Source organism: Electrophorus electricus, chromosome 18, assembly GCF_013358815.1.
Source record: "Electrophorus electricus isolate fEleEle1 chromosome 18, fEleEle1.pri, whole genome shotgun sequence".
In the NCBI taxonomy this organism is placed as follows: domain Eukaryota; kingdom Metazoa; phylum Chordata; class Actinopteri; order Gymnotiformes; family Gymnotidae; genus Electrophorus; species Electrophorus electricus.
Window position 1 is genome coordinate 10,690,890 of NC_049552.1, and position 13,633 is coordinate 10,704,522.

A 13,633-nucleotide genomic window follows, 5' to 3' on the forward strand; every position below is an offset into this window, starting at 1 on the left:
GGATTTACACATGCTATGGACATGTGTGTTGGGCCCCTGAGCAAGACCCTTAACCCTCAGTTCCTTGAATTGTGTTCTTACATAATTGTAAGTTGCTATTGAGAAAAGTGTCAAATAAACATAAACTTGCAAGGCATACCCTGAGTTTCTGAATTTTAAATGACCTGTTTTGTGATCTCTCCCCACAGATCTTCATATTTGAGAATAACATCTATTACAAGCCCACTGTGACTGACCATCCCATTCGCTTGGTCACTACAGGAAAGGAGGGTGTGATATTTAATGGGCTCTCCGACTGGCTTTATGAAGGTAAGCAAGCACCATACGTCTCAAATCACAGTGTGGCAGAGGGTCAGCGCTCTTCTGCTATTAGTAATCGATTACTGCTTACTGCTTACATGATTAAAAGCTTCTGGTACTTTGTTGCTCATTTAGTGTTCTGATGATGAATGTATTGTGATTTTCTTTTTTTAGATGATTAGCATGAGAGAGTGTAGAAAGAGCTTTCAAGGTGTTCATATTTGTAAACAGTTATTTTTTTATAAACATTTGATTCACCTCATGTCACTCCACATCTGTTGATTTATTCTATTCTTTGTACTCCAAATATTTATTAATTCTTTTTAAACATTATTATTTTAAACAATTCATGCATTTTGTAATACATTTCATTCAGTTTATTGTTGCTTGTTGATGGGCTGACTCTGAACACCATGTAGCTGGTACGGTATTCATTTACAATTTACATTTCTTTAATCTGATTTACAGTATTTTTGTTAGTTTGCTTACTTGTTTATTGTGAAAGAGGTGGACGAGGAAGTGGAGTTTATCCCGAATGGGTTTTTTGTGATTTAATACTTGTTACTGAATATAACCACACGGGACACCGTAGGCCAACTAGCTGGTCCACATCCGTGTGCACATTCTTACGCTCGGTTAAAGTGATTAGGACTTTAAAAACGATACTGTCTGTGTGTGTAAATGAGCACTGTCCCTCACAAACTGTTCTGAGATGCTTCGAGCAGAAGTAACCCGTGAGATCTTTTTAGAACCCTGATGACGAGCCTCTGTCTCAAGGATTAGAAAAGTGAGTACACAGAGAGCAATTCCCTCTTTTTAATTACAACCTCCTCTCAAAAAAGATTTAAAGTATGTGCTGAACAAATTATAATTAGTGTTTAAGTACAGATTATTAAATGCCAAATAAATCCCACGTTGATGTGAAGGCAGTAAGTGGCATGCTGGAAGCACTGTACCTGTGTCGGATTGTCAATGGTACCGAACAAAAATAAGGATTATTTCCCCCTACGTTATTCTGGGTTATGATTATGGCCTTCGGTTATGTTTATGTTGGTAGGATTTATGATGGTCTTTCCTCATTATGGTAGGGTTTGACATGCCTACAGTCGGGGCACTGGTCAATTCACCAGTTTTTGTGCCATGACTGATGGTGTTCTTTGTTCAGCCCTGTGTGTTCTGCCAGGTTGTTAAATTCACCTGTGCAGTTAACCTGCTTAACCATGGACCACGCAGTTGATTTTGACATAGCAATCTTCGATTGATCTGCCCCTGTGATTTTTTCCTGAACTTTGACCTTGAGTGTCAGCAAGACACTATAGAGATAATATTAAATAAATGCCTGCTTTTATGGCACTTACTCTTCCCTAGGGAGTGTTCAGAGAAGCAACCGCACAGAATCACAATCAGAATCAGAATTTGTTTGTTTGCAAAGTACATTTCCACCTAAAAGTTGACTTGGTGAAATTGGTGTGTGTCAATCATAATAAATACAGAAAGGTGCAATGTAGTCAAAGTGCAATGAGTTTATGTCAGTGAGGCAGCTGGGTCTTGCTGACGAGGCAGGCTGCAGTTGGGATAAAACTCAGATTATGGCAAGAGGCTTTGGATCAGAACAGACCTTAGCCGTTTGCCGGAAGGAAGCGTTTTTTAGATGACAATCCGACAGTAGCATAATTACTGATTCGTTATTTGCTGATTGTCCCCCAAGTTTAAAAAGGCTTGTGATATAGTTTTATGTGATATGGGTCACACAATTTAGATGTAAATACCCACAAATTAAAATGAAGATTCCACACATTGATCTTATCATTTTTATTTCAAACTCAGGGTGCTGGAATAACAAACCTTTTGTCACTGTTTATATATTTTCCTTGTATATAGCTGCTTGTATACATGGTATGCATAACCTTTACTTTAATGTTACAATCCTGCTGTCACTGTAAAGTTTTGGTGGGGACTTTCACGTTCACTTTAGCCCGTCATGGTTCGCTGTGGGGTTTGGGCTAGGTACTTTGGTGATGAGCACAGTTACTTGCGAGCCTCATCTAACGCAGTTATGTAGGGACGTAGAATCATTCCACCTCTACTTCTCCCTCAGTCTCGGCCCCACTTCAGTTCCCCTACACCAACCCCAGACGGCGCCAAGCCAAGATGTGCGCCTCTGGATCTCCGCGTGCTCACCAAGATGTATCCACACCGCGACCCTGGTCTCACGGAGCCTGGCTCGCTTGCCCTCTGCGCTTGGTTGTTCCATTTCTCACTCTGATGGTTTTACACCAATACGGGTCACAGTTTTTTCATTTTAACTCCCTCTCGCCATCCTCCATGCATGTGATTCATTTCTTTCGTCTTGGAAGTGATGGGATTTTTGATGGCGTATTGCTCGGTGCCTGGATTTAGGGGTTTGCTGTGGATGCAGAAGGGAGAATTGCACACCTCCTCCTGAGATCTTGCTCCTCACTTCCTGAGTTGTGTTGTAATACGAATTCGTGGTTTCTCCGTTCTTGGCTCAGGATTCCTGTGGTGGTTCCTACGTGTGAAGTCGCTGGGTTTGATTTGCTGCTGTGCCTGCTCCTCGCTGGCTCGGTATTGGTCTTTCGAGAGGAAACTGCATTACGCCACTGTCTGTGATGCAGTCGCTTCTGCCATGGCAGCAGATGCAAACCATCTCTGTCTCCGCGACGGAGATGAGCAGCTGGCTTTATGAGGCTATGGGTGCAGTGACGAACACACACACACACACACACACACACACACACACTCGGACCCAAAAGCAGGCAAGGTGCTGAGCTACCCGCAACTGTTTACAGCCACTCACGTCCACAGGCTAAAGCTGTAACGGCTCTCTACTGCCATCCTGTGGTCTTAAATTGCTTTCAGGTCAGACGTCCTTGTATCAAAATATACTTAAAGGCAAGAAATCCAACCAGTCCAATCCTTCTGTGGACATAGTTGTGCTCATGTGGTATTTGTCTTTTTGAATTTAGCCCTCTTATTATTTGTGAGTGTGACAAACTATTGGGTAGAAATGTTTTAGTCTGCATTCCATTTCCTCTGCTTCATTTCTCAGGTACGTGTGGCTATTCTTAAAAGACCAAGGTCAGGAGTTGTGCCATTTGTTTTAATGTTGAGCTGAGGCTCCCAGGGGCTATTGATCGAATTTAAGCATCCAGCTGAATAATGTTCTTGGCTCTGAAGTTTCATACAAGGGGTTTTTATACAGTGTAAGAGAAAGAAAACAATCCAACACAGTCCAATCTGTTTCCGTTGTTGCTACAGCATTGCAAAGTGAGTGGGAAGAACAGCTCTTGCTTAGCAATCAGAGCTCACCCTGCAGGCTGTTCCAAACTCCCTGAGCATGCAACATTTACCCCTAATTCAAACTCACCCGTTCATATACACATTTTCCTGTTCGCGAAGGCAGAGCTGATTCATATTTTGCTAAACTGTTATGCCCGCTAAAGCTACGTCTTCAGTAACTGTCCTTCTGAGAACGTCTGCTGCACATTTGGGTGTCGTGGCTCTTTTTCAGGGCGACTACAGCTAGTGACTCAAATGAAGCCAGAGCTCCGACAGCAGCCGGCATCCAGGGTGGGCGCTCCATCCCTGCTTTTCCCCAGCCCCTTCTGCAGGCTTTAACTGGTCCGTAACTAACCATAATCACGTTGCCCCGGACGTAGCTGGTGGTGTTTTATGTGCCGCGCCATTTGGCCGGGCCACCCCCAAACCGCTCTCCCTGCTCCGGCGCTCCACCCGGTGATAAACGGGACGCACGGGCTGGCAGGTGCAGGTGGGGCTCGAGGTGGGAAGGTGGAGCAGGAAACAGCCAGTGTGTAAATCACGCTCGCCACTTTTCGCTCGAGCTGCAGGCACGGCGGTCGCAGCACGTCCTGCCCACTTCGTTTGTCTAAAGGCTCTTTTGTCCTCGAATCCATATCTGTGTCAGAGATCTACAGAAATCTTCAGAAATGATCTTCAGAGATCTTCTATATTGGCTTTAAAAATGTCATTGTTTAGAGGCACATTAATACAATTAATATGACTGATTATTATAAGGATTTATTTTAGAAACCTACCATTTGCATATACCAGACGGCTTCTGTAGCTTTGGATTGAATATTTTGATCATTTAAATTCATGATGATATTAAGCAAATTCTCATTCTGCTTGCTGTCACAAACCAGTTTTTTAGTGGATTAACAATTTCCTGTGTATAAACATCCACGGAATAAATCTCAACACAAGTTCTATGCCCACTGGCATCAACAACTTAAATGTTTAACGGATGATAATTACGACAATATTTGTGTGTCTAAAGCAGTCTGCAGTCAGTCTACTGGAGAACAATATGAATCAACTTTTTTTCTTTAACACAGCATTTTTCGCCCGGAATTAAGATTCGCTCTCTTTTAGTTCTCTGCTGTATTTCCACGAAGATGCAACAGATACAAGAAAATGGTCACGTGACAGAAAATATTTGTGGCTTTGTAACAGTTTGTAACTAAATTTCAAGATGATAATATCATTAACTGCCATCATTCTGGAGATTATAATCGTTTTCCGGAATTTACACTACAGCTCAAGCCTAGTAATGTCTGACAGCTCTTCCACAAGTTCTATTTAAAATCATATTAATGTATATTGGATGCCATTATACATATTAATGCATAATGAATGTCATTTCTCCCAGTGCTTCTCTCAGACTTAAACACCTTGTAAACTAATGTTTCTACTGACCGGCTTTGTTGCAGAGGAGATTTTCCGGAGTTACACTGCTCACTGGTGGTCACCAGATGGCCTCAGGCTGGCATATGCCACCATCAATGACACCCTAGTACCCAGCATGGAGATGCCCATGTTCACTGGCAGTCTGTACCCACGCAGTCAGGAGTACCGCTACCCAAAAGTAAGGCCTGTGTGCTTGCTCTCTGCTCCCAGAACCTGTGCTAGTGCTAATAATCCCCACAGGAGTTAAAGTCATATTGGCTTGTACAGCTTTCTGGCTTCATGCTAGCTGAAGGGTGCACATAGCGTGTTTTTCTTTTGTTTTTTTTTTTAAACATGTGTCTAACCAAACAAGGTTCCCTAACCGCAAACACCAAAGGCAGCTCTGCACACCTGCAGCTTACGTCTAACGCGCGCAGGCTTGGAGGAGCAATAGCAGATTCTCTAGAGCAGCATTGTTGGAATTCCTGAAGACTCGGTTTTCCCATTTATGAGATGTGGATTATTAATAGTTTTAAACACAACTTTAAAATGCACTGAGTGCTGACTTATTTTATTTGATGTTTTAGGAATAAGCTTAACACCTGTTGTAGTGAATTGCAATTATTTTTTCAAACTTAAATTTTTCAATTTTGTATCTCACTAACTAAAAAAGACAAAAAAAATATATGTCACACTGATGGTATCGCTGATATTTTGTCCCATAAACCATTTTCAATCACATAACACTACTGACAAAGCCATATCAGATTTGTAAAACAAAACAAAAACATGACCTCAAAATTTTCCTTTGGGGCACACCACAGCATGCTGATCCAATTAACACAAATGCAGTCATTATTAAGCAAAAGGGTCAGAGGATTCTGATTCAGGTTATGTTATTCCTGCACATTTTGGCTATGTTTTCAAAATCTTAAAAGGGCAGTCACAAAATTAAACTGATGCTCTTTTAAACACAATTCCTATTCTTTTAAGTAGTCATGAAGACCCATGCAAATATACAAAAACACACAAAACTTTTAAAAGTTTAACGAATTACCAGAAGCATGGACAGAAACAAACACTACACATCACTTTGCTTGTTTTTGCAGGCCGGCACAGAGAACCCCGATGTCTCCCTGTCAGTGGTGAGTCTCAATGGCCCCTTGCACACAGTCAGGATGAAAAAACCTGAGGACCCCAGGATCGGGTGGGTAGTCATCACACTAGATCTCAGTTTCACTGGGCTTTCTAATTAAGCCGATAACGACAGCATTGATTTAAGGTGTAGTGCTCAGTAAAGCAGACAATGGCTTTTTGTCAAAACATGTAAGAGCTAATGCATGGAAATAGGAATTCTCTAAACCTACCCAACTGAATTAATGTGAAATGATACATGTAGATATAAAGCATGGCCCTCTTTTAGGAAAGAGTACTACGTAACCATGGTAAAATGGGCTACTAGCACCAAGCTGGCTGTGAACTGGCTAAACCGGGCACAGAATAACTCCATCCTCACCCTGTGTGAAGCCACCACAGGAATCTGCACCAAAGTGAGTCAGTCTGTCTCTCTCTCTCTCTCTCTCTCTCTCTCTCTCTCTCTCTCTCTCTCTCTCTCTCTCTCTCTCTCTCTCTCTCTCTGTCTGTCTGTCTGTCTGTCTCTCTCTCTGTCTCTGTCTGTCTGTCTGTCTCTCATATATATATATATATATATATGTGTGTGTGTGTGTGTGTGTGTGTGTGTGTGTGTGTGTGTGTGTGTGTGTGCGCATGCGCACGCACATTTGGTAAAATTTTTATATGAAAAGTGGTAGTATGGTAGTAGTGAAGTCTATGTGCGCTATTCTTCACAGTGCCCAGTAAATTTAGCTTACTAGCACAATGGAAGCTTGCAATGCCTGGATGTTACTCACAATATACCTAGACTGTCTCTGCTCCTGCTCTACCTCTCTCTCGCTCTCTCCCCAGTGGTGTTAATAGTCCCAGTGGCAGGACCCATCTGTGCCTCCACTAAATCAATACCACATTACCATATTCATTCAGCTTAATTAGAACACTGGTGTGTATTCAGGGAGAATAGCATCCCTGCTAATATTTTAATTTGCTTGCCTCTTATTACTAACCTTTGCTAAGGAGTGTGAGCAGATCAGAGAGACGCAGCTGTAACAGACCCAGTTTGCTGTGAAAAGGCCTAAAATGAGCCACACAAGCAGGGCCAGGCTGAGCTGCACAGTACACACACAATCACAAACACGAGAGAGAGAGACGGGGAAAGGCGTGAGCCGTTAACGTTCCGCTGTGCTTTCAGAAACACGAGGACGAGAGCGAGAGCTGGCTCCACAGACAGGTGAGTCAGACGCATCGTCTTAGTCACACGTCAAGAGCTTTCATCTCTGCGTGGAGACAGATGCCACTCGGAGAGCCTCGCCGCGTGTGGGTTTGGAGTGGAGGCGTGTTCTCTGATTCAGACATTCAGAATGTTATGGACTGTGAGTGCGGTGCTATACACTCACCCTGTTCTCTCACCTTGTCTCTGTAATGCACACACACACACACACACACACACACACACACACACACACATCTGCGCGCACACCCTCTCCGTACAGAATGAAGCGCCGCTTTTCTCACGGGACGGCCTCAGGTTCTTCTTCACCCGAGCAGTGCCGCAGGGTGGCTTGGGCAAGTTCTTCCACATCTCCATGTCCACCTCTCAGGTGAGCTGGCTCTCCCACACCCACACCCACACCACCTGAAGCCATCCTCCACCTGTATGCGGAGCTTTGCAGCCTGGTGAAAGTCATGTCCCCTGTGTCATGTTCTCCCGTCTGTCTGTGGTAGCCCAACAGCAGTTCCGACACGCTGCAGTCCTTGACTTCAGGCAACTGGGATGTCACAGAAGTTTTGGCCTATGACGAGATGTCCCAGCTGGTGTAAGCATCTGCTGCAGACACATACCAGCACACGGTCACAATGCTTAAGGCTAGTTTCTCAGAAGAGCGAACAGAACATGTTCACGTCTTTCTATAATGACAATTACTGTTAGGGAAACTGAAATGCAAATGTTGGTGCACTTTAAAGCCTTTTCTGACGCACTATGATCGCTTTGCAGATACTTCCTGAGCACGGAAGACGATCCAAAGCGGCGCCATCTGTACAGGTACAGGTACCGCCCGAACGCTTTACCGGGGCTTGTGCCGGATGGCGTCCGTGTGAAGAAAGTGATCATGACGTGCTGTCTTTCAGTGCCTCGACCACAGGCTCCTTCAACAGACGCTGCCTGTCCTGCGACTCCGACTGTGGCTACGTCAGCGGCGCGTTCAGCCCCAGTACACACAACTTCCTTCTCGAGTGCAAAGGTCAGCAGTCTATACTCGCTCACGAGGGCCCTCTCACTTAACGTCCTGTTTATGTTGGTACCTTTGCCCTAACCTCCATTGACCTCAAAGTCATTATGCTGTAGTTATTATACGAGCTAAATAAAAAATATGCTACCTGGTGTCACACAGAGGACGGGTTCTCCAAAAGAATTTGTTCTTGCCACAGTTACACTCAACTTGTGCATTAGATCTCTAGACCAGGATTTCTGTGAAGCAGTTTCATGGCAAAGTGTTGCTAGACCCGATGTAGAAACTCTTCACAAACGTGATTATGATTGTCATCACTGACATACAAGTTAGGAAACCTGTTAACAATTAGCCTAATTCCAGAAACATGTTATTAAATGACCTTTGAACAACAAAGCTTTCTCAATTTTGGACATGTGGTCTGTATCTATATGCATGTCTGCATCATGGCTTCACATGGAAAATTACTGCCAGAGGTGTCGAAAAATCTGAATGTGAAACTTCACAAAGAAAAGGATACAGGAAGATCTGTCATCAATTAAAAATTATTAGAAACAAAAGTGAGCTATAATACCACTAACTGAAACTAGTAGAGGTCGTCCCTATTGAAATGATGCCGCAGATAGGGTGCTACTGCTACATGCAGTCTAGCTCTGAAAAACAGAGGAGCAAGTGCTTAGCACAGAGGCTATCAATGAAAATCAGAGTTTCTGTGACAGTTCAGACAGCGTGAAAGACATTGCATAAAAACGGCCTCTGGACAGCATCCAAGAAAGAAAATCCTCGTTTTTGCTCTTCTGCACAAAACTATGAGAAATACAAACATGGTAAGAAGCCTGATGAATCCCAGGGACACATTCACATTCAGACTGAGACCGAGATAAATTTGTTCGGCTTAGATGGTGTCCAGTATGTTTGGCATAAACGTGGCCAGGACTACCACTGTGAATGTACAGTCCTGACAGTGAGGCACGGAGGGCGGCGTGACAGGATATGGAGTGCAAAAGATGTTGGGGAGATGACATTTATAGATGGTATCATGAATGACTGTGGATGTAGCAAAAATACTGGCTGACCAGATGACTCTCAGTCACCAGAAACTTGGTAGCAGAGGAATGTGGCAGCATGATAGTAATCCAAAGCTCTCTACCAAAATCACACAAGAGGTTCTAAAGAAGAAAAAAGTAAACTATCGCCTGCCCCAGTATACCGCCTGACTCGAATCTAACAAAACCCCTTTGGGGAATTTGAAAATGAAAGGTAGGGCAACACCACCCCTCCACCAAAGAGTAGCTGGGGGAAAAAAAGGCCTGGGAGAACATCTCTCCTGAAATGTGTCCAACCTTAGTATCCTCCATGCTGAGGAGGACTGAGTCCATCATCAAAAATAAAGATGGACTTAAAGTACTGAATCTCAGTAATGAATGAAAGGTGTACTAACTTTTGTTGTATTGAGCTCCTACTGCCCTTATTCCAGTCTGCAGTCCCTCAATCAGTCCATGTTTTTGTTTTGTTATCCTGCACCTGAACCAGGATATAGAAGGATCGGTGGTACACCAAGGATTGGATTAAGAACCTCTGACTTGTCATGTTTAGATGTAAACTACTCTGTACTCCAACCTGACTAAGCCAGTCATGTGGTGATAGAGCCAAACTAAAAGAGCTCTGAAAAGGTACTTGTGTTAGAAAGCCTATTTTAAACACATCAGATTTTTAGAAAGCCAAATTAAGTTGCCGACACCTGTCATCAAGTAAAATAGGAGGGTCTGATAGCTTATAAACAATAAATGGGACATTTCAGAACCTGAAAATGATTTATGAGGCTCCTTCTTGTGAAAAATAAGAATGTTCCTGAAGGGTTCTGTTCCTCGATGCTAAAAGATAAAACAACTGTCGGGTTATCACAGTGTTGCTCTCAGACACTGAGGCTCTTATTCCTGTTAATGCGTCTTTTTTTTTGCCCGTTTTATTCTTGGCTCTTAAAAACACTTTGTAAGCTGTTGTTTACCCATGGCGGCCTCGAAAAATAACCTCGCTCCTCATCTGCCTTTAGTGGAAAAACCCTGTAGAGAGTGAGTAGATGTTCAATGAAGCCGGACAGACGCAGTGAAGGGAGACGTATCGTTTCACGGGCGCCACAGCTCCACACCCTTCCAGCCCTGTTGCTGCTGCCTTTCTCCGAGCGCATTAATCATTGCTTTATTGCCGCCACGTTCTTTGACTGGCAAGGCCTGGTTGCCATGGTTGCCGATCTGCTTAGCAGGCTAGGTGGCTCACGCAGGCCACCTGACATTTAGGTCGTTAACCGAAGGCGTCGTAACAATCATAACAATGCTTAGCACGGACCCAGACACCAGCCCCCTTCCACCTAAGCAAGGGCGGCAGGTTTTCCTACACAGCCCAGCGTTCTCGGTGACAGATGGAACAGAACAGTTTCGAGCGCCATCCCTGAACTTTTATTGCATTTCCTGCCCTTCAAATTTAAATTTGAATTGCATTTCCTGTCCATGTGAACTTTTATTGTACTTCCACGGAATGTGTAAAGATGTGCAAAGACTGACAGCCTGAAGTAGGAATGTTAGCTTAATCTTTGGAAGTAGGGAGCTTTTGTTTACTACCATTAACAGTATTTTGAAGCATACGATAAGTGCACTGTCTGGATCCTAATCACATCCTCCTGTACTTCCAGGTCCTGATGTGCCCTACACAGCTGTCTACAGCACTCAGGACCGGCTCTATCAAAGTGAGTTTCCCATGCTGCCCGCCCACACGCTTGTGCCAGAACGTCAGTTTACAACACTGACGTGCTCCGCCTGGAGTCTTGTTCTCCGAAGCCGTGCGCCGCCAACCAAGAGTTCCGCGTCCTGTGACGCGCAGAAGACAGTGGAGCCAGATGGAGTTTAGCATACAAGCCACCAGATAAGCCTTTGGCCGTGAAGTCGGCGAGTGTTCGCGCCTAGCAAATATTAAATACCTTTCTGTGCTAAGACGAGGATGTCATCCTGTGAGGCGAGCAGTCGCGCCGCCATGGTGTTTCAGAGTAACGGGGATGACAGCAGGCTGCAGAAGGGCCATTAGGCGTCATCTCCACTAATCAGTCGAAAGGGAACATTGGAATACCAAGATATGGTTGTCACGGTAACTAGATTTTCCCTTGAGGAAAACAGGAGCCAGGATTTGAAAGCTGATTGCATCAGAACACACACACACACACACACACACACACACACACAAACAAAGGAGAGTGACTGAGTCAGTCAACACTGCTTTCATCAACAAATTGTACATAATATAAAAGATATTCTATTATTCTATTCACATATCCTTGTTTGCTGGTATCTAATGTTGCCTAATTGAGGACGAGTTCCCTTTCAGTGTGGTTCTCCCATGTTTTCTTCCTTATATCACTTCTGGCCCCTGCAAGGTCTGATGCTAAAAGCTCTATATAAGTAAATATAGCTATAACTAAAACTGGACTAAACTATACTGGATTGGGAGCTGAACCTGAAAAATACGCCTTTAGTGTTTTTAAGAAGACAACATACACCACCAAAGTGCAAGCTAAAAGACCTTCAATTAGAGACTGTTTAGAGACGCTGTGCTGAGGGGCATGTATTAACATGTTTGCATTCCATTTGCATTGTCATGCAGAAAGTAACAGGACGTAGGCTTAACGAGTGCCCTCTGTAATGCCTCCATCACCCCCCTGTGTTCAGAGCTGCTGGATGTGGAGACCAATGCTCTGCTGAACATCACAGTGAGCTCCATGCAGATGCCCAGGGTGGAGTACCGAACCATCACCATCGACGAATACCGTGGGTAGTCACCACCTCCTCTGGCCGTAGACATTTGTTAAAGGTTGCGACTGTGATACGCCAGCCACACGCTCACCGTGCACCCCCCCCTCTCTGCAGCCCTGAACATCCAGATCCTAAAGCCAGCGGGGTTCATAGACACAGCCCAGTACCCTTTACTCCTTCTTGTGTAAGTTCCAGTCCAACAATTAGACACCGAATCAAGATGAAATATAGGATAGAATTGGAAATTTGGGAGATTTGATTTGTTGGGCACTTTGAAAGTATGCTCTCAATCAAAGCAGACAGGAAGCTGTGTGTGTCAGCTAAAATAGTGGCATTTAAAATGTAATAACAGGAGGTTGGATGCACAAGACTTGCAACAGCTAGGGCAGGCCAGTCACTTGCTACGACCAGCCACACTGCCTACCCAAGCAGGAAAACACCACTGTTATAAAACATAAAAAAACAAACAAACAAAAACCAAAAAGGAAACTTGAACTGGCACTCACCCTCCATGTTACTTCTAATTAGGGCAGAGCAGTGGGCGGTCTGAGCTATCTGGCTCCTGTCCAGAGCAGCTGCTGTTTTAGGAACAGTCTTCCTACCGCACAGCCAGCCTGGTATGAGAGCAGCCCACTGTCCCTAGCGTGTGCGACTGCATAACAGCAGCTGAACTAGTGCGAAACCCTGGCCACATCATTTGGTCTCATTAATCATCAGTTTCGGCAGTGGAGAAATAGTGCTTTGTCTCAGCAGAGACAAACACATGAGCTGGGACGTGGCGATGAGTGTATTTATACCAGTGAGTGTGTAGCATTATATAGTGGCACATACAGGTACAATACTTTGTTTTTGACTAGTTGTTCTGTAAACTGATCCTGTCTCTGTGTGTGTGTGTGTGTGTGTGTGTGTGTGTGTGTGTGTGTGTGTGTGTGTGTGTGTGTGTACGGGCATGCCTATGGCAGGGACGGCACCCCTGGTGGTCAGACAGTGACGGAGCAGTTCCAAGTGGACTGGGCCACGGTTCTGGTGAGCTCCTACAGCACGATCGTCATGCGTTTCGACGGCCGGGGCAGTGGATTTCAGGGCACTAACCTGCTCCACCGCATCAAGAGGAAACTTGGAATCCTGGAGGAGTTAGACCAGCTGGAGGCATTGAGGTTGGAACTCGCAGATGTGCTGACAAGATTAGCTCACATGCCACACGCTTATTTGTTGCTGAAACTAACAGTAATAAGAACACTGGAATTTCAAAAGAATTTCAAAAGCTCTTTGATAAGATTTATCCTTTATTTAAGTAATGCAATGCGTGTCAAGTTGTACAGAGAGATATTTTACACCTGGCCCTTTCATGTAACTTGTATTTAGATTGTATGCTGATATTTTAACCACATTCATACCACATTGGCACTTCTTGTGTTATTCTCATTTAGGTATAATGCTGATACTCGTGGCCCAGTCATTAAAAATGGCCAGATGTACACA

At 44.2% G+C, this 13,633-nt stretch overlaps 1 protein-coding gene across 3 annotated transcripts in view; it reads left to right on the forward strand.

Annotated features, from left to right (window-relative positions):
* dpp6b (dipeptidyl-peptidase 6b) overlaps positions 1–13,633 on the forward strand; it is a 100,400-nt gene that overhangs the window by 82,873 nt on the left and 3,894 nt on the right. For all 3 annotated transcript variants that reach the window (XM_026998353.2, XM_026998351.2, XM_026998352.2), the window contains exons 8-20: positions 189–309; positions 5,052–5,206; positions 6,117–6,214; positions 6,431–6,557; positions 7,313–7,351; positions 7,614–7,721; positions 7,846–7,937; positions 8,117–8,164; positions 8,251–8,363; positions 11,041–11,094; positions 12,068–12,166; positions 12,266–12,335; positions 13,114–13,308. In XM_026998353.2, the coding sequence (XP_026854154.2) occupies positions 189–309; positions 5,052–5,206; positions 6,117–6,214; positions 6,431–6,557; positions 7,313–7,351; positions 7,614–7,721; positions 7,846–7,937; positions 8,117–8,164; positions 8,251–8,363; positions 11,041–11,094; positions 12,068–12,166; positions 12,266–12,335; positions 13,114–13,308 (1,319 nt within the window). The remainder of the gene's footprint in view (positions 1–188; positions 310–5,051; positions 5,207–6,116; positions 6,215–6,430; positions 6,558–7,312; positions 7,352–7,613; positions 7,722–7,845; positions 7,938–8,116; positions 8,165–8,250; positions 8,364–11,040; positions 11,095–12,067; positions 12,167–12,265; positions 12,336–13,113; positions 13,309–13,633) is intronic.